The 22123-nt window shown below is 41.9% G+C and overlaps 1 protein-coding gene across 1 annotated transcript; it reads left to right on the forward strand.

Annotated features, from left to right (window-relative positions):
• The first annotated feature begins 6863 nt into the window (after positions 1-6863).
• LOC105059254 (cellulose synthase-like protein D2) lies at positions 6864-12939 on the forward strand. Its single transcript, XM_010942482.4, has 4 exons — positions 6864-7295; positions 7608-8540; positions 9426-10233; positions 10818-12939. Exons 2-4 carry the CDS (start codon positions 7636-7638, stop codon positions 12567-12569), a joined length of 3465 nt encoding a protein of 1154 aa, XP_010940784.1. The 5' UTR covers positions 6864-7295; positions 7608-7635; the 3' UTR covers positions 12570-12939.
• Positions 12940-22123: the final 9184 nt, after the last annotated feature.

Genomic DNA, 22123 nt, shown 5'->3' on the forward strand with positions numbered 1-22123 from the left:
CTGCTTTTGTCGAAGTCATCAGATAGAGATACAAAGTTTCTTCTACCTTCAATTTTATAAGTAATGGTGGAGATGTCAATTTTTTTTAGATCCTCAAAGGATTGTCAGCATTCATCTGACCATGAAAAGTCTTTTACTTGTCTTAAGGTTTTGAAGAAGGGTAAATATCTTTCTGTTGATCTTGAGATGAATCGACTACGTGTGGCGATCCTTCCATTAAGTTGTTGTATCTCTTTCTTGGAGCTTGAATGTTTCATGTTGATGATAGCTTTTATTTTCTCGGGATTGCTTTAATTCCTCATTGCGATTCAAAAAATCTGAAAATTTTTTTGAAAGTTACTCCGAATGCACACTTAGTCGGATTCAATTTTATCTGATGTCATCAAAGTGTGTCGAAGATTTTTTTCAAGTTTCGAACATGATCAGAAGTTTGAGGATATTTCACCAGTATATCATCAACGTAGACTTTCATGTTTCATCCAATTTATGCTTTGAACAGTTTGTTGACTAGCCATTGATAAGTAGCTCCGACATTCTTTAAATCGAATGGTATTACTTTGTAACAGTAAATATCTTTATCGGTTATGAAGACAGTGTGCTCCTCATTTTTAGATGCCATCCGAATCTGATTGTAGCCTGCAAAAGCATCCATAAAGCTCAAAAGTCAATGTCCCAAAGTTACATCAACTAGTTAGTCAATCTTTGGCAAGGAGAAACTGTCCTTTGGACAAGCTTCATTTAAATTTATATAGTCGATACAAATTCTCTATTTTTCATTGACTTTTCTCACCATCACTATATTGATGAGCCAATCGGGATAATTAGCTTCTCTAATGAAGCCAACTGCAAGGAGCTTGTCAACTTCTTCATTGATGACCTTCTACCTTTTGGGAGCAAAAGATTTTTTCTTCTGCCTCACCGGCCTAATTTTATGATCAATGTTCAGTCTGTGGGTTATTTCTTTCGAAAAAATTTTTGGCATGTCAGTTGCCGACTAAACAAAAATATTGACGTTTGCTCTTAGTAGATTCACTAGGCGAGATAAGAGAAGATACTTCTCTCCCTCGATCTCCATTAAGATCTACGCACAGAGAGTGGAAAGAGGAGTGTAGGAGTTATATCTGTTGCCATAGTGGTTCGGTCTTAGACTCCATCGATGGGGTGAAGCTCGCTTATTAATCGTTGACCGACTTGATTCAGTTGGAACTCTACTTTTTTTTTTTTTTTTTTGACCTTTTCTTTTTGTCTGGTGCCTATTAGAAGCACCTTTATCCGCACGAATATACTTGTATGCACGCTCCAAGAGTTCAGCATAGATCCGAAGGAGAGTCTTATCTAGAGAGTAGGTGAATCTGGATCTCCTCAGATCTCTCTTCATGGTCGAGATGGCCATATCTTCATTGAGGTCTCTGATCTCAAGTGTGGTTATATTGAAGCGAGCCATAAAATCTCTGTGTCTCTATCTCGCCTTGCTTGATGGAGAAGAGACTATTTGATGTCTGTGGTACCTTTCAACTAGTACTGAAATGTGCCACAAAAGAATGTTCGAGCTGCTCGAAGGAATTTATACTTTTCAGCTGAAGCTCAGAATACCAGGCTCGAGCAGTTTTTCGAATAGTTGCTGGGAAGTCAATACATAAGAGGACGTTGGTTGCTCTCTGGATTGTCATGAGAGCCTTATAGCTCTCCAAATGATCAATTAGGTCAGTGGAGCCGTCATATAGCTCCATCTGCAGCATCTTGAATCGAGATAGGATCGGCTCATCCAAGATACACTAAAAGAGGGATTGGACAGTGTAGAAGTAGTCGTTGGAGAACTTTCGACCTTCCACTTGAAGTTGGGTAAGTTGGCGGTCGATCTCTTTGAACTTGCGCTCATAATTGTTGAGCCGCCGTTGCTGAAAAATTCAGTGGTAGAATCTCCTAAAAAACTCGAAGATAGAGAAGCAGAAGGTATACGCGGTCTCTTCCCCTTCTTGATACTATGTACATGGAAAAAAGAGAGAGATCGCTGTGAAGGATGAGCAACATGATGGGAATGCCAAGAACGCGTTTGCTTAACTCAGTGAGAGCGTCGAGACGGTCGTCGTTCTGGAGATGAAGAAGGTGAATGCCATAGAGGATGATGACTGTGCCTAGACGGCACTGAATGAGCCATCGGTTCCTTCACCGATGGTTGCTGTTGTTGCTATGTCTGTTGTTGTTGAAGGCTGTGGACTGCCTCCATCAACACTTTCATTTACTGCATTAGAGAAGCAATTTGTGCGGCTGTAGTAATTATAGGATGCGAAGTACTAGGCTCTGCCAATGGAGAAGGAGGGAGATCTTTCCGACGAAAAAATTACCTCACAAATCTTGTAGAATTTTGAGCTCTAGTCTTTGTCATGATCACTCATATTTGTCCCCCCCATCTAGTATGCCAATCTATTGTAGTCAATCCCCTGTTGCGTTCGTTGTCGGTGAAGAGCACCTGCAAAATGAAGTCCACACTGATCGAAATCATATCCGACGGAAACCCTCCGATGCTTAAGTCAGTAGAGAGTGATGAACAGCAGATAAATATTCAAAGAAGCAAAGTTTTAGCTCTCAAGAGATCTTACCAAATGCTGTTCATTTATCTCCTTTTATAGATTAGTAGTTAGTAATCATTTGTAATAGTTAGACACATGGGTCTCACTTATTTCGGTATTATGTGATCGTGGGATGGGTGATTATATCCATCACTGATCATGTTCTGGCTATTATACGCTTTCTGCACTGATAGTTTTTTATCAGCTGACTATATATCAGTAATCAAAATATATAGATAGTATGTCGGTAGTTGTGGAAGTCCGAACGAGCATCGATCAGTAACTCTGATATGTCGATGGTTATTGATCTGAGATTAGTCGAGTTGTCATAGTTGAAGTTTATTGATAGCTGAGGATAGCCGACTGTTAGTTGGCAAGCCGATTGATAGTCGGCAGTTTGTGCTTATGAGGTCGATTGAGAGTCGGAATCGGAGAGTCGGCTGAATTATCCTAACATAATAGAATTTATGGCTTATATATTTTGGTCGATTTTTTGTTTTTCTATGTGTACATGCCCAGCTGCATGCATGTTATGAAGTATGATGTGATGTCGTTCGTCACTATTTATGAAGCAAACAATTTTAACCACAAAAAAAAACATAATTTTATGAGAGTTGAGGAAAAATATGAATATCATTTAAATTATGCATTAACTAACATGAATCTTGAGGTCTATCATGCACTATGCCCTCTCCAAGATAAAGCAAGAAATTTCCACCATGTATGGAGCAAAGGTACACCTTTCAAATTTGATTTTAACAAAAAATTGTTATATGCTAATTTGTCAAGAGCATAACCGGCTCGCTAAAATCTATAGGAATGTCCCATATCTTTTTAGGTAGCACTCATGTTAGATCAAGCTTGTACCATGAGTTTGTTAGTAATTTCATCTATTATTGATCAAAATTAATTAAATTAAATTATAATATTTTGAGCAAGCACAAGATAACAAAGGGAAATTAAGAATCTGCATATTTTTTTATTTTTAAGCTGAAGAAAATAATGTATTTATTTTATTTTGTTGATCCAAAGAATGATTTTGATGATGTCAAAATACCTAAGTACTAATGGTATTAACCTTGGTTTGCGAGAATGGCTGTAGGATTTCTTAAGTGGCTCGAAGGCTATACATAAATTCAAGAAGATACTCTCTTCAAAATTACTAAAAGTTCAAGTTCCTCAAAGAATTTAATATATTTCAAAAAGTGAGGTCAACTTTTGGACATTAGGAGCCAATCCCTGAGTGTCCAAATGCCTAAACTGAAGACAATTAATTTTTGAAAGTTCCAAGAGTTAACCCTAGGTATTAAGCATTAATCTCAGCATGCTTGGAGCATACTAACACAACCCATGAGTTGACCCCAAGGTTATCCAAATCGACCCATGAACTATCTCAAGGTTGAAGATAGAGAGCACTCAATTTTGATCGTTGACGAGTCAATTGCAAGTCCATCCGAGTCAACTCTAGAATGGTCTTAGGATGAATATAGAAAGCAGTGAAAAATGACATATTCATGAGTCAATTCTAGAGCTCAACGAGTCGACCTAGTAAGATAGAAGTTGACTCCAGATTTAGCAGAGTTGATTTCAGAATGGTTTTAGGATGAAAACAGAGAGCAGTGAAAAATGGCATGCATGTTTATGAGTCAATCCCAGCATCTCAAGAGTCAAACCTAAGATGGATGGAGTCGGCACTAGAATGGTCACTATCGAAAGGTAAAGTGCCATTCAAATATACAGTACTACATGAGTCGATCTATGATAGAGATGAGTCGACCCTTGGAGAAAAAAAGTCGATCCTTTTATCTCTGACAACCTAATGATTAGTTTTCTATAACTTCTCCAACGGATGGCAAACATTGGCAATGGTTATTTTGGCTTATCTACTAGTTAAATTAATTTTTCTAGCTATTTTTGAGAGTATTTAAGCTACAGTCTCAAGTAGGAAACACGAGAACTTGATAGGTAGTTCATTTAAAAAAGTATTCAAGTCCAAACCTTTTACATATTCAATATATTTTAAAAGAGAAGATAAAAGATTTAATCATCTGTGCCACCAATTGAAAATTTTTTAAGCATTCATTTAGTCCTCTCTCAAACACAAACAAGAAAGAAAGAAGAAGGAAGTCAGAGTGCTCAACAAGCTGCACCAACGATTTCAATTGGGTTTCATTGAGCTTTTACTTTTGAGCTTTAAAAGCTTATCTTTCTGCATTCATTACTTTGTTTCAAGTTTCTCTGCTTAAATTAAAACTTGGGGGATAAGACTAGTCCAAGCTTAGAACTGGATAAGTATATTGGACTAAGTTTAGGAGAACTTAGATGGAGAAAGATTACGATTGATTGCTCTTGGTAAATTAACTGGGTTGATTGTGAGCCAAATTCAAAACAATCAAACTATATTTGAGAAAGATTACAGTTGAAATTTTCAAATAAGGGTCTTGGGCAATAGCATAGATATCAAATTTTACATTGAACCATTATAAATTCTTTGTATTTGTGATTATGTTTCTCCATTCACTTTACTTTCCGACATTATAGTTTAATTAAGGACATATTTATTTTTAATTTTAAAGAATCCAATTCAACCATCTCCTCTCTTAAGTTGCTATCTCTTGGCAATATATTTATATGATAGCATTACACCTTTGAATTTGTTTGAATCTATTCAAGATTATGACATAGCTTTGAGAATCTAATACCAGCCCCTCCATCGATTATCCTAAGTTGCTATTTTTCATTGATAGATGCTACTTAGAAAGTTCAGCAAGAGGATCTCATCATCTTCATCTGGAGTCAGAGCAAGAATTTACTTCAATTAGGAATGAGGCCCTGGTGGGCGGCAGTAATTCTCCTCGTTGATTGCCTTATCATAATAAGTGAAGCGAGTTTGATGCATGGTGTAGAATGGATGCATTCATACTTCAACTTCTAATTGATTGCTTTATTAAAATAAGAGAATCTAGTTTGTCACATGGTGTGGAATGCTATCATTTGCTCTTACCTCAAACTCACCAAGACAAAACCTCTTTCATTACCAAATTTCCAAATATAACACGTCCAAGCTTGGTGAATTACCTGAATACATATTATCTGCTCTCTATCAAGGAGAAAATATATCACCAAGCAAAATAAATCGATAATTTCCAACTTCTACCTTCCAAAAACTTCAAAACTGAATTTTCTCTATGGTGTATTGACCCTTTTAGATGTTGTAATAGGCTTGCTGCACCATGGGAGAGAGTGAGAGAAAGAAAAGGGTTTGACCGGTAATAGATACAGGTGAGGAAGAAGTTGAGAGTCAAGTCAGCCCATTCAACAAAGAACACAAATACATATACATACAAATATATAAATATATATATAGGATAAGAATCAATTAACATATGAGGTAATTTTTTTTAAAATTATAATAAATTTTGAATTGGACGATGAAAATCCAACACCGATAACTCAAAGTATTAGATATAATTTATCACCTCTAAATTACTTATACAAAACATCATATAATTTAAAAAATTTTAATTTATACAACAAATGATCAATTATTTATAATTATTTAAATTATCTATTTTTTTGATAATTTGACGAATGGTTCAGGGATATCTAAATTTCATAACTTTCAGTATTTAATAATTAAGAAAATAAGAAATTATATCTACTAGTTTGGCTCATGCAAAAAGAATGTAAATTTATAAGAATTATGGTAACGCTTATATGATTTCTTTTTTTTTTTTTTAGGTTGATCGGATAGCCCAAAACGCAGCACGGTTGGTGGGGTCCTCTTGTGTTGCACCCGCGACGCGGAGAGTTGGATCCAGCTCCGCACGCCACCAACCAACACTGAATACCACTTCCGTAATTCGATCTAAAATCAGGGGCATTCTCCATGCTCAACGTACGGAAAGAACCCGAGGCGAAGCTTCGACATCCTCCAACCATCTCCCAGCTCACCGTTTCCGCGTCCCCACCAGCTGTCCCTCCCAAAACAAACCCCACTGACGTGTCGAGATATTACCGGATGTCCACGTCAGACCACGTGATCTACCATGTGTGTTTGCTGTTCGTACACAGACATAGACGGTCGGTCCGCGTGCTCCCTTTCGTCCCTTCGACTCCGCCAACCCCATCGGCTTTCTTGTAATAACCAAAAGATAAAGACGGATAGAAATAAAAATGGAAACAGAAAATAAAATAAAAATATCTCTTCCTTTCCATTAAAAGAAAAGAAGAACCTTTTCAAGCTCCCAGCTGGCTCTATCTTTTACTTTTGATCTCGGTCCCAATAAAACCCTAACCATAACCCAAGCGCTCGACTTTGGATCGCCGGCGATCGCCACCGGGCTCGGTCTTGTCTGTAATCGTCGCCTCCGCGGTTGACTTTCGAGAATTAAAAAATGGCTGCCGGTGGCTTCTAGGGCGTGGACTCTTGTGGCACTCTTACCTGGTCCCATCTTCTTCTCCAGTTGTATCCCATCTTCTTGAGCTCGTGTTGTTTGAACGCTTCCCACAACCAGGACAGAGGAAAGAGGTGGATAGAGAGAGAAGAGACGTCAGAGGGAGTGGATCCATTCTTCTGTCTCTTATTCGCCATTTCAAGTGGAGAACCGGTCGTGATCTGGTATAAATCCAGTCGTTATAAGCCTCTAGTGTTTGGATCCGGTCGTATTCTCTGATTCGATTCGATGGGAAGCTAGCTCGGATTCCCGATTCCGAAATCCTAAGGTTGGTGATCGATGTTCCTTTCTTGTAAACTTACATTCATATCTAAAAAAAAGGAAAAATCGAATTGTAAGCCATTTGTTTGATCTTTAAGAAACTTCATCTGTTCTGAAATCCATAGATTGCTTATCCTTCGCTCGAGAGAGCGATATTCCTCTTATAGTTTTATCTTTTTTGGCTAAAAGATTGATCTTTTAATCTCTCTTTATGGAAAGTTAGATTCCTTTGTATCTCAGGATTTTTAGTATTAATCTGCTCATATATGCTGCGATCTTTATAAAATGCAAGATGTGATTTTTATTTGTGGAATTTTAGATACATTGAGATATATACAACCAGGCGGATGGATATGGCTTCAAACGGTGCTCTCAGGGGCAGCCGATCTGCTCGGATGTCGTCATCAGGTGTAGAGTTGCAGCAGGGTGGCAACAAGCCACCGCCGCCGCCCAGCGTCACTTTCGGACGGCGGACACAGTCCGGCCGCTACATCAGCTATTCGAGGGATGACCTTGACAGCGAGCTGAGTGGTGAATTCTCCAAGGAGTTTCTGAATTACCATGTCACCATCCCGCCGACCCCCGACAACCAGCCGATGGAGGTGATGATGGACCAGACAATCTCTGCCAAGGTTGAGGAGCAGTATGTGTCCAATTCCCTCTTCACTGGTGGATTCAACAGCGTCACCCGTGCTCATTTAATGGATAAGGTGATCGAGTCGGAGGCGATGCATCCCCAGATGGCTGGTGCCAAGGGGTCTTCTTGTGCAATCCCCGGTTGCGATGCCAAGGTCATGACTGATGAGCGTGGCAATGACATTCTCCCTTGTGAGTGTGACTTCAAGATCTGTGCTGATTGCTTCACAGATGCGGTGAAGGTTGGTGGTGCGGTCTGCCCGGGATGCAAGGAGCCGTATAAAGCTACTGACTTGGAGGAGGTGATGAACAATGCCGGGCCTGCACGGCAGCTCTCACTGGCACCACCACCCCCTGGGGTGTCGAGGATGGAGAGAAGGCTGTCATTGATGAAGTCTACAAAGTTGACCCGGAGCCAGACTGGCGACTGGGATCACAACCGATGGTTATTCGAGACGAAGGGAACCTATGGATATGGAAATGCGATTTGGCCCAAGGAGAGTGGGGGTGATGATGGGAATGGAGGAGATGGACAGCCATCAGAGCTGATGAGCAAGCCTTGGAGGCCTCTCACACGCAAATTGAAGATCCCTGCAGCAATCTTGAGTCCCTATAGGTAAAAGCAGTTATTGCCCTGCTTTGGATAATAATAATCTAATCATAATGATTTATCTAAGTTATTATAGAATCAGTGATTCTTTGTGTCTGCAGCTATATGAAATTCTAATTCATAGTGATAATTTGTTGGTTAGATATGTGCATTATCATGGTTGTTTGGTGATTACCTTTCATGAATTTGTTGTAATTTAGAGCATGCGAGGGGCAGTCCCGTCTTCAAGTGAATTTCAGCAAACAATTTGCTGATTTGATGTAGATGCATGATATTTGAAGCATCAAAGAACACATAATCTTGTTAAGATAGAGGAGAGGGGCAGAAGATCATAAAAGCTTAGCATGCTGCGAACTGGAGAGATGGAGATAATGTAGTTGACTATCTATGAATCACCAATGGACATTGCAAAAACTGTCAGCTGGGACTTGTGATTTAGGATGCTTGGACATTAGATATCTAAGAAAGTGAGTGGTTTGCTTTATGCTCGATGAGACCTTACAAGTAAAAGTTTGCATGTCCTTCAGTATTTTTTTTTTGTTTTTTTAATTGAGAGAAACGGTTCTTTCAATTGTATTGCCATTGATGACCTTGATTGAAATTTTCCAATTTACAAGTTAGAGAGTATAATGTAGAATTGTAGATGGTACTTTTTGAATGCTATTGTTGGTGGTCTTCTTTATATTTATATGTATTTTGGTTACTAATTAATTTATAATGCCTTTAAATTAAGAATTCATGTTTTCCCTCTTTACTTTATCTACCACAGTTTTTGAGTTCTCAAAATACGTTATATCTGTGTACTTTGGTAGAAAAATATTGTGGTAAATTTTTACAGTATTTTCTAGGCTTGTTAAAGTGTTAATGATTTTATGATCAATTCTGTTGCAGGCTCCTTATTGTCATCCGCTTGGCTGCTCTTGGACTCTTTCTTGCTTGGAGAATTAGGCACAAAAATGAGGATGCAATTTGGCTGTGGGGGATGTCTGTTGTCTGTGAGCTGTGGTTTGCTTTCTCTTGGATCTTGGACCAGCTCCCAAAACTTTGTCCCGTAAACCGTGCCACTGACCTAGCAGTCTTGAAAGACAAGTTTGAAACTCCTACACCTAACAACCCTACTGGGAAGTCTGATCTTCCTGGCATTGATGTCTTTGTTTCTACTGCTGATCCGGAAAAAGAGCCTCCTTTGGTTACCGCAAACACCATACTCTCCATCCTTGCTGCTGATTACCCTGTTGAGAAGCTCGCTTGCTATGTTTCTGATGATGGGGGTGCCTTGCTGACTTTTGAAGCAATGGCAGAAGCTGCAAGCTTTGCTAATATATGGGTTCCTTTCTGTCGTAAACATGATATTGAGCCAAGAAACCCAGAGACCTACTTCAATTTGAAGAGCGATCCTTATAAGAACAAGGTGCGTTCTGACTTTGTCAAGGACCGGAGGCGGGTGAAGAGAGAGTATGATGAGTTCAAGGTCCGCATCAATGGATTGCCTGATTCTATTCGCCGGCGGTCTGATGCATATCATGCTCGTGAGGAGATTAAAGCCATGAAGCGACAGAGAGAAACTGCTGGTGATGATCTGGTGGAACCTGTTAAGATCCCCAAAGCCACTTGGATGGCTGATGGTACCCATTGGCCAGGCACTTGGATTAACCCCTCCTCTGAGCATTCTCGGGGTGATCATGCTGGAATTATACAGGTAACGGTTCGCTATGATTCTGTCTGTTTTTTGCCCCAAGTTTTATCAAGTGTTTTATCAGCATTTGATTATATTCTTAAGCACTGAATTGTGTTTAGTTCTTATTCTATACTGTGCTCCTAATTTTATCACTATGACTTCCATATTTGATGGCAAATGCTCTTTGGTTAGTTGCCTGTATGATTTTGGTTGGTGGTCATTTTAGATTATATTCTCTAATCTTGATATCAGCTATTTCTACCATCATAACATTGATCTAATAATTATCCCATGTACCGTTAATGAATCACCTTTGCACGTTGAAAATTCTTATCTGGCGGTCATGCCAAACAGTTGTGTGAATTTCCACAGGAGGCCATTTGGCTTTTTAATCATATTTCCTATTTTGCCATCTTTGATGACATAAAATCAGGTCATACTCTAGAATTATTCATTCTTTTTTGACCCTGAACTTCTTCAATCGAGCAAATATTCCCTGAACTTTTGCTGCATATTTAACAACATTATGATGGATAAGTAAAATGGAAAAGATAAGAGAAGAAAATACAATGGCATGAGATGAATTTATTGATCCCCTGTTGCAGGTGATGCTGAAGCCTCCAAGTGATGAACCACTGTTTGGGAACGATGAAGAAGGAAAGCCCCTCGACTTCACCGACATCGACATCCGTCTTCCCCTGCTGGTCTATGTCTCGCGTGAAAAACGCCCGGGTTATGACCATAACAAAAAGGCTGGTGCCATGAATGCCCTCGTTCGTGCCTCTGCCATCATGTCTAATGGCCCCTTCATTCTCAATCTTGATTGTGACCACTACATCTACAACTCCGAGGCCCTCCGGGAGGGCATGTGCTTCATGATGGATCGTGGCGGCGACCGTATCTGTTATGTCCAGTTCCCACAGCGGTTTGAGGGTATCGACCCCTCTGACCGTTATGCCAACCACAACACCGTGTTCTTTGATGCCAACATGAGGGCGCTTGATGGCCTTCAGGGCCCAGTGTATGTGGGTACTGGTTGTCTTTTCCGCCGCATCGCACTTTATGGCTTTGACCCTCCTCGTGCCAAAGAACACCACCCTGGCTGCTGCAGCTGTTGCTTCCCTCGGCGCAAGAGTCCTAGGGCCGCTGCCTCTGAGGAGACCCGTGCCCTTCGAATGGGAGACTCTGACGATGAGGACATGAACCTGTCAACATTCCCCAAGAAGTTTGGAAACTCAAATTTCCTAATTGATTCAATCCCAGTGGCTGAGTATCAGGGGCGACCTCTTGCTGATCACCCTGCCATCAAGAATGGCCGCCCACCTGGTGCCCTCACCATCCCGCGTGACCTCCTTGATGCATCTACCGTAGCTGAGGCCATCAGTGTCATCTCATGCTGGTACGAGGACAAAACTGAATGGGGCCAGCGTGTTGGGTGGATCTATGGGTCTGTTACTGAAGATGTCCTTACCGGCTACAGGATGCACAACAGAGGGTGGAAATCAGTCTATTGTGTCACCAAGCGTGATGCCTTCCGTGGGACTGCACCAATTAACCTCACTGACCGGCTCCACCAGGTCCTCCGGTGGGCTACAGGCTCTGTTGAGATCTTTTTCTCTCGTAACAATGCCCTGCTAGGCAGCACCAGGTTGAAGCTCCTCCAGAGGGTTGCTTACCTCAATGTCGGGATCTATCCATTTACCTCCATCTTTCTGATTGTATACTGCTTCCTCCCGGCGCTCTCCCTCTTCTCAGGACAGTTTATTGTGCAGACTCTTAATGTGACCTTCCTTACCTACCTTCTCATCATCACTCTAACACTTAGCATGCTTGCTGGGCTCGAGATCAAGTGGTCGGGGATTTCACTTGAAGAGTGGTGGCGAAATGAACAGTTTTGGCTGATTGGAGGAACCAGTGCTCACCTTGCTGCTGTGCTTCAGGGGTTACTGAAAGTGATTGCAGGGATTGAAATCTCATTCACCCTCACTTCGAAATCAGCTGGTGATGATGTGGATGATGAGTTTGCTGACCTCTACATTGTGAAATGGTCATTCTTGATGATACCGCCCATCACAATCATGATGGTGAATTTGATAGGGATTGCCGTTGGAGTCAGTCGGACCATATACAGTGTTGTGCCACAATGGAGCAAGCTATTAGGTGGGGTGTTCTTCAGCTTCTGGGTCTTGGCGCATCTCTACCCATTTGCTAAGGGGCTTATGGGGAGGAGAGGAAGGACGCCAACCATCGTATTTGTGTGGTCTGGACTCATTGCAATCACCATATCACTGCTTTGGGTTGCGATCAATCCCCCATCTGGGAATTCCCAGATCGGTGGCTCCTTCACATTTCCTTGAGCCATTTCAATTTGGTAGATCGACAGAATTCATGGCAAGGTGGAGTGAAATGCATCCAATTCTTTTGATGCTTTGCTGCTTCAGTTTCAAGCTCTTCCCGTGTTTCCCAAGCAACTTTTAAATTGGTAGCAGAGGATTGCGGGTGCTTTTCAACTACGTCTCTGAAGTTTTTGCTCTTCATAAGCTACATTTTTTTTTTCCTGTCATTGTTCTAATTAGTTGTTCAGGGACTTCGGTAGGGGTAAGACTATGTTCAAAAGTATATGTGATCATCTTACATTAGATATATCATTGGTTTATAGATGGATGTAGTAATTATTCATGTATTTTTTTTTCTCTGCATAGTTGTAAATTTGGATTTACCACTTCACATTTTCTCGGTCAATTGTTCTAAACTTTAATGCATTTGCTTGTGAGGTAGGTGAAATGCAGGTTCCATCTTGGAAGAGGTTTAGATCAAAATAAACTGCGATCATAAAACTGCTTCCCTGCATCATCCCTAAGTTCTTTTCTATGCATTTCTCTACCTGGAGCCCACCTTCTCCATTCTCTTGTTTCTTGATGGCATCACCCGGGCTCCGTTGGTGCTTCTGACTCGCTTCTCCCATGCCCAGATGCAACCTGGCATTACATTCTTGGAAAGTGTTTTTGTTGTTTTTTTAAACATTGTCCGTGAGATGCTCTACGCGAAGTTTGAGTTCACTGTAATCCGAGTCCCGAGTTAACTCTGCTTGCTGTAATTGGTGTGAGATTCTAATGCTGTTTCATAACCAGAAGTATTGGGGTTAAAAAAAAAAAAAAAAAATTCTATGACGTTAGAAGCTCGGATTATGAGGGGCCCAAGTGCCAACAAAGTTGAGGAGATGCTAACCAAGATAAATAGGAGAAAGCTCTTGCCGAGATTTTTGATGAGATGGGAGGGAAACCCATCCAGCGACTTCATATTATTAAGTTAATGATAGTTTATAAGGTTAATATGTCGATGTTTTCTTCTTCTAATTAGGTTGGTTTCATGCCATCCAATACTAACACAAGCATACCACCTCCTCATCCCTCTTATCTCTTCATGGCATCCAACTAGGCCTCTAGGGTCGACCTCAAGAAACCCCGGCGCCTTCCCTGTTCTATAAATAGAGGAGACGTCTTAGGGTTTCTCCAAGTAATTCACATGCCACAGAGAAAGAGAGATGCAGGCTACGGTTTTCCTTCTTTAATTGTGGGAGAAAAAGCTTGGGAGACGAGCTTTTCTTTGCAGGGCATCCCATTAGCTTACAGCTCTGGCTAGTCCGAGCTAGGCAAAGCAAAGCTCTAGATACACACATGGACAAAAGTGGCCAAAGATAAATAGTTCACATACATTTGTGTGCTTTTGTAGCCTCTGTGTCTCTAGCAGGTATACTTCTCTTCTATTATACATGTACTTTGTTTATTAATAGTGATTTATCAAAACAAAGCGATCCTATTCCTAGTTTTGTATTTTATTCGGCTGGACAATACCATGTCAGAGAGCCCATCATGCATCCTTCAAGTGATAGTAGAGTCCACAATTTCTCTCTAATGAGATTTCTCCTATAACAATAGATCTATGTTTCATCCTAGATTGATATAGATTCATGCTTGTTTTGGATAATTTTAATTGTATCTCATGTTGATTGTATGAAACATGGTCTGTTAATTATTTTCCATCTCTAGCATGAGGTGATGATCTTTTTTTGATGATAAGCATGAGGTGATAATCATAAAAATATGATTTCATAATTTTTCCAAGTTTGATTTATATTGGTTTACAGTAAGAATTTATCAATCAAGCATCGTAGTGTGCCTTATCCTATATCAGTGGAGTTTACATTGTATGCATCTCATTGGATGAGAAAGGAAGGACATAAATGTATTTTAATCTACAAAAGGGTCTGTATCTTATTTTTAATAAATATATTTGAAGGTATTCCTCTTATAGGATGAAAATGAAAATTTGAAGAATTTACATGGTACACATCTCATTGGATGAGCAAAGGAAGGTCACAAATTTATTTAAATCTACAAAAAGGTCTGTATCTTATTTTTAATGAATACATTTAAAGGTATTCCTCTTTTAGGATGAAAATGAAAATTTGAATTGCATAAATAGTTTCTGGGATCATGTAATTCTAGTTTCATCAATTTATTACTTACTTTTGCATGATTGTATTAGCTATAGACAAATTCTAGATCTGATTTCTTGAGTTTTCAGTTTTCTTCTTAATTGGATGAAGTAAGAAGGCCCATATTGATATACCAAAATAGACAATCAACGGTGAAATATTTTTCAATAAAATATAATTTATTACTAATAAATATCATAAGGTAACAAAATAAAAAGTTGATCATAGAATATCATTTAAAGAGTATTTTTAGTAATGAAATAATATTTTTTTTACTAATTTTGGTCACAAAATTTGTCATGTCAAATACACTGCTCCAACTTTTTGGTGGGATTTTTTTTAGTACAATTTATGATACTTTTGCAATAAAATTTTTTTATCATGATCCTATAAATTTTAGTGATGATATATTCATATCATAAACTAATTATTAATTTTAATGGTGATGTTAGAATCATTCCCAAATATATACTTGTGGATATAAGAAATTTAAAAAATATTAACATTTTTATGATGAATTAATTTCATCACTAAATTTCTCTATATTAGCAAAAAAATTATATTTCATTTCAAATGGATCTATAATTTTTGGTGAGGATGATGTCAGTGTTGAATTTATTTATTGATGATGTGTATAATATTGTTACGTAATATATCGTAAGAACCGATTTGATTGGGCCCCTTTTAAACTAGAGTCGGCAGGCCATACCGACTTCATCCAAAAAAAAGATAGGAGGGAGATCGAAATAAGGGAAATCGTGATCTCCTGCACCGATCACCAATTGTGGGGGATAAAGCCATGCAACTACGGCCATTGCAGACATTGCAGGCCGGTGGAATAGCCAACGACCATTGAGGGCCGGTACAACTGGCGAACGACTGACGTTAGGCCGGTCCTCTCTTGTCTACCCCCCCCTCTATTTAAATCTCCTCCTTCGATTTATTGCTCCATCGAAAAGTTATTCTGTCCCTTCACCCTCCTTCTTTCTCACCTCTGATAGCCATCGAGCCGCCATAACCAATCACCACCACCCTTGAAATCTCTTCTCTCCAAAAGCCAATGATTCTCTCCCTATTATTTTCCTTCTATTCCAAATTTGATTGGCTCTTTTCTATCGGAGTTCTCCATCACCTTTGTGACCCACCACCATCGCTGCCGCCGTCGGTAAAGTCTTTTTCCTTTTCCTTTTCTTCTTTTGGCTTGGGATTCCGTTGCCTATGAAGCAAGGGGCAATGCCCTTTTTCTCTCTCTTAGCTCCCCTATGAACGATCGAACCATCATCCCTAGTCAGTTGTGCCACCACTCCCCCCTTCCCCTCTGGCCATCCCAATTGCACCCATATTGGGCCACCGCCCCATTCTCGATTTTCAAGAGCCATGAGAGGGCTCTGCTTTGGAGAGAGAGAAAATAAAGATAAGAGAGAGAAAGACAGAGGAAAGAGAAAGAGAGTGAAATAGAGAGAAAAAAGAAGAGAGACAAAGGAGGAAAGATAAGAGAGAAAAAAGAAGAGAGAGAAAGATGAGAGAGAAGAGAGAGAAAGTGAGAAGAAAAAAAAAAAAAAGAGAAAAAATAGAGAAAGAGAGAGGAAAAATGAAGAGAGAAAAGCAACAGAGAGAGGAAGAGAGGGAGATGGATTTAATCTCTTGAACCCACTTTGTGAATCAAACCTCAATTCGACTGAGTTTTGATCAATCTAAACTGTATAGACCTGACTTACGAATCAATCCAAACCCTGACCTAGATTGGAGCTAGACTAAGATTTTCTTTCTCTTTCACCAAGTTTCCTTTATTAAAGGTTAATGGCCTTATTCATTTGTTTGATTAGAGTCTTCCTCATCGGAAGAGCATTAGATCTAGGGATCGAGTCACATGCGAGTTTTGAATTCGATTGTAAGTTTCCTTATCTCTGAGATTTTTTTAAAGTATTTTTCAAAAACTAGAAATTTAGAAGTTTAGAAGATATGTATGAAAGAAAATTCAAAAAATCTTGGATCAAATATAATGGTACTCTGACATGATCGCTGTTGGTGCAAAAATCTGCTTGCGCTGGAGAAGCTGGAGTCGAGGAAGTCGCGGTCGCCGCCGGGACCTGCAAAGGAAGTCTAAACCGGAGGTGGGGTTGCTCCGGCAAGACCCTCCGACGCTCAAGTCAGTTCTCTGCCTCAACAAGAATGGAGTGCTCGAACGGAGAATTTAGCAGAGTTTTTAGATGAAAGATGAGAGCTTATTGAATAACGTATCTGGAGCCCCCTTTTATAGGCGGAGGGGGCGGTAGCCTGATAGCGACATCTGTAACCGTCTGGCAGCGGGCTGCCCAGGGTCAGACGGAGTTTGTTGCAGAGAGTAGTGGGGTGGACCCGTGGCAATCATCGGGGTGTGCCACGTGGGGCCTGCCGCGGAAAGTGGAGCGGCGTCCGCTGTCGTGACTCATCTGGGGGTGGTGGAATCGCACAGGATCCGCCGCAGGGAGTGGAGCAGAATCATGGCCGTTAATACAGCCTGTCAGGGAGTAATGGGGTCGCGTAGGGTCCGCCGCAGGGAGTGGAGCAGAATCATGGCCGTTAATACAGCCTGTCAGGGAGTAATGGGGTCGCGTAGGGTCCGCCGCAGGGAGTGGAGCAGTGTTGTCCGTTATCATGGCCTGCCTGGGAGTGCAGATCCGTTGGCTAAAGTTCGGCAGCGGTCGGAGCTGATGACGGAGTTTGGCTCCCGTAGGAGTCCGGACGGAGTCCTCCTTGCGGTTGGAGTCGTGGGCGGAGTCCGACTCCCGTGGGAGTCCGGGCGGAGTCCTCTCGGAGTTGAAGTTGCGGGCGGAGCCTGGCTCCCGTAGGAGTTCGGGCGGAGTCCTTCTGCAGTTGAAGTTGGTGATAGAGCCCGGCTCCCGTAGGAGTCCGGACGGAGTCTTCCTGCAATTAAAGTCAAAGACGAAGTCCGGCTCCCGTAGGAGTCTGGTCAAGGCTTACCGGTAGTTGATGTTGAGGACGAAGCCCGGCTCCCGTAGGAGTCCGGGCGGAGTCCCTCTTGAGGTTGGAGCTGTGGACAGAGCCCATCTCCCGTGGGAGTTCGGGCGGAGTCCTTCTTCAGTTGAAGTTGGCGACGTAGCCCGGCTCCTGTAGGGGTCCGGGCTGAGCTCGCAAGGGCTAATCCCGCTGAGAACTTCGGCCGTGGATATTTTGTACCCAACACTAGTCCCCCTACTTCCGAGTTTGAATTACGAACGAAGGAAGTACAGAGAGATGGGCATGGCCGAAGTTGTCCTCTCGAATCCTGCGCATAACCATCCTTGGATATGTTGGCATTTAATGTGTGCACGTCAGAGCCCTTTTTCTGGTTAAGACGACCTGAAGAGTCTTTTCGAAACTCCCGCCGAAACGTGATCCCAAGCGTCGCGCTACGGAAATTTGCGAACAGTCAATCCTCGATAGCGGCGGGTGTCCCTAGGCCAACTGGTGCATGCCACGTGTCCCGCATGTCCCACTCGCCGCTATCGAGGATTGACTGTTCGCAAATTTTCGTAGCGCGACGCTTGGGATCGCGTTTCGGCGGGAGTTCCGAAAAGACTCTTCAGGTCGCCTTAACCGAAAAAAGGGCTCTGACGTGCACACATTAAATGCCAACATATCCAAGGACGGTTATGCGCAGGATTCGAGAGGACAACTTCGGCCATGCCCATCTCTCTGTACTTCCTTCGTTCGTAATTCAAACTCGAAAGTAGGGGGACTAGTGTTGGGTACAAAATACCCACGGCCGAAGTTCTCAGCGGGATTAGCCCTTGCGAGCTCAGCCCGGACCCCTACAGGAGCCGGGCTACGTCGCCAACTTCAACTGAAGAAGGACTCCGCCCGAACTCCCACGGGAGATGGGCTCTGTCCACAGCTCCAACCTCAAGAGGGACTCCGCCCGGACTCCTACGGGAGCCGGGCTTCGTCCTCAACATCAACTGCCGGTAAGCCTTGACCAGACTCTTACGGGAGCCGGACTTCGCCTTTGACTTTAATTGTAGGAAGACTCCGCCCGGACTCCTACGGGAGCCGGGCTTCGTCCTCGACTCCAACGGCTGCAGACAGACTTCGTCCAGACTCCTACGGGAGCCGGACTCCGTCGATAACTTCAACCGCAAGTAGACTCCGTCCGGACTCCTACGGGAGTCGGGCTCCGTCCTCAACATCAACTGTCGGTAAGCCTTGTCCGGACTCCTACGGGAGCCGGACTTCACCTTTGACTTTAATTGCAGGAAGACTCCGCCCGGACTCCTATGGGAGCCGGGCTTCGTCCTCGACTCCAACGGCTGCAGACAGACTTCGTCCGGACTCCTACGGGAGCCGGACTCCGCCGACAACTTCAACCGCAAGTAGACTCCGCCCGATCTCCTACGGGAGTCGGGCTCCGTCCTCAACATCAACTGTCGGTAAGCCTTGTCCGGACTCCTACGGGAGCCGGACTTCGCCTTTGACTTTAATTGCAGGAAGACTCCGCCCGGACTCCTACGGGAGCCGGGCTTCGTCCTCGACTCCAACGGCTGCAGACAGACTTCGTCCGGACTCCTACGGGAGCCGGACTCCGCCGACAACTTCAACCGCAAGTAGACTCCGCCCGAACTCCTACGAGAGCCGGGCTCCGTCCTCAACATCAACTGCCAATAAGCCTTGTCCGGACTCCTACAGGAGCCGGACTTCGCCTTTGACTTTAATTGCAGGAAGACTCCGCCCGGACTCCTACGGGAGCCGGACTTCGTCCTCGATACCAACGGCTGCAGACAGACTTCGTCCGGACTCCTACGGGAGCCGGACTCCGCCGACAACTTCAACCACAAGTAGACTCCGCCCGAACTCCTACGGGAGCCGGGCTCCATAATCAACATCAACCGCCGGTAAGATCCGTCCGGACTCCCACGGGAGCCGGACTTCGCACCTAACTTCAATTGCAGGAGGACTCCGCCCGGACTCCTACGGGAGCCGGGCTCCATCGCCAACTTCAACTGTAGAAGGACTCCACCCGAACTCCTACGGGAGCCGGGCTCCGCCCGCGACTTCAACTCTGAGAGGACTCCTCCCGGACTCCCACGGGAGCCGGGCTCCGCCCACGACTCCAACCGCAAGGAGGACTCCGCCCGGACTCCTACGGGAGCCAGACTCCGTCATCAGCTCCGACCGCTGCCGAACTTCAGCCGACGGATCTGCACTCCTAGGCAGGCCACGATAACGGACAACACTGCTCCACTCCCTGCGGCAGACCCTACGCGACCCCATTACTCCCTGACAGGCTGTATTAACGGCCATGATTCTGCTCCACTCCCTGCGGCGGACCCTACGCGACCCCATTACTCCCTGACAGGCTGTATTAACGGCCATGATTCTGCTCCACTCCCTGCGGCGGATCCTGTGCGATTCCACCACCCCCAGATGAGTCACGACAGCGGACGCCGCTCCACTTCCCGCGGCAGGCCCCACGTGGCACACCCCGATGATTGCCACGGGTCCACCCCACTACTCTCTGCAACAAACTCTGCCTGACCCTGGGCAGCCCGCTGCCAGATGGTTACAGATGTCGCTATCAGGCTACCACCCCCTCCGCCTATAAAAGGGGGCTCCAGATACGTTATTCAATAAGCTCTCATCTTTCATCTAAAAACTCTGCTAAATTTTCCGTTCGAGCACTCCATTCTTGTTGAGGCAGAGAACTGACTTGAGCGTCGGAGGATCTTGCCGGAGCAACCCCACCTCCGGTTTAGACTTCCTTTGTAGGTCCCGACGGCGACCGCGACTTCCTCGACTCCAGCTTCTCCGGCGCAAGCGGATTTTTGTACCAACAATCGCAAAACTTCCTCTATTTTTATTGTTGCATGATATTATGCTTGCACAAAATTTAAATGAATTTTTTTCTTATTCACAAATTATGAAAAATTGGTTGATACTGATATGGGCATAGTATGTTTATGAGATCAGAGAAATAAGTTTTGAAAATATTTATGTTCATATTGGATGTTATAAATTTATGAAAAAAAACCCTCTAGTTATGGGTCTAGCCAACAGGATTGATCATTAGTCACATATTAAAAATATATTTCTTTCAAGACTAGTCAGTTGAGATTGATCGCTAGTAGAGCTAGTTCTTTCAGGCCTAGTCAGTCAGGACTGATTACTAGCATACGCTGATGTATCACATATATATATATTTCAGAACTAATCATTTTATTTTGTTATGGGGTGAATCATGGCTGTGTGAATTAGAACTAATTTTTTTTGAACCTAGCCAGTTAGGATTGATCGTTGGTATATGTTGATACGTCATGTGTTTATTTTTAAGAGCTAGTCTCTTTCAGACCTTATCATAGGGCCGATCGTGGCCGTAGTCGTCAAAAATTGAGAGAATTTTTGGAGTTTATTGTTTTGCATGACATGTTTTGAAAGAAGATTTATATTGTTACATATTACTATGAAATTATGATATTTTAAAAATTATTTATACTTGATTTTTTAGAGATATTGATAATTTACTGAACTTGTAAAGCTCACTACTTATTTTTTATTTTTTTTAAATCTAAAAGATCCTAGGAGGTATGGAACTGATCAGTGAGGAACATAGAGTTTTTAGATATTTTCTTGCTTATTAATCTTTGAATAAAAATTATAATGGACCGTTATCAGAGAATCTATTTTTTTATTGAATAAAAATTATTGCATTTGCTTTCACCACAACCTGAGTTGAATTGATAAATTGAAAAAAAAATATGCCTGGCATATTCTTTAGGGTCTTATCCTAAAGAGTATGCGGCCATCACGTGCTCAATTCAGATGCTAGATTTAAGACGTGACATATATCCTATTAGTGATATGATGGAATGTATCATGCATTCTTCATTGTATAAATTTACAATACAAATTATTGTCATTGCTATTATATAATTAACTTTGAGCAATGATAATATTCTATTGTTAAATATATCTTTATTGGCAACATATATAATTTTATCATAGAATACTGACTATTGAATGATAAATTGTATTTTATTATCTATACATCATTATATAACATTTATCATGAAATAATTCTCATTATAAATTATTTATATGTTTAGCAATCATAGTATTTCATTGTAAATGTATAGTTATTGGTAACATATATATAGTTTTATTACAAAATACTGACCATTTAATAACAAAATGAATTCTATCACCTATACATTATTTTATAACTAATATTTTTTGATACAATTATCTATGACTTATTTTTGCGATAAATTACTTTTTTTGTAGACTAATTTGGATTTTCTACAATAATAATTTTTTATTTCTAAATATGTGATTGATTCTTTTTCAAACATATATACTTCAAAAAGTGTTTTTATAAATTAATATTACATATATCTAATTTATTTTAGAAGTAATGCTTACATATTGACGGTTATATGT

Source organism: Elaeis guineensis, chromosome 16 (assembly GCF_000442705.2).
Source record: "Elaeis guineensis isolate ETL-2024a chromosome 16, EG11, whole genome shotgun sequence".
NCBI classification, from domain to species: Eukaryota; Viridiplantae; Streptophyta; class Magnoliopsida; order Arecales; family Arecaceae; genus Elaeis; species Elaeis guineensis.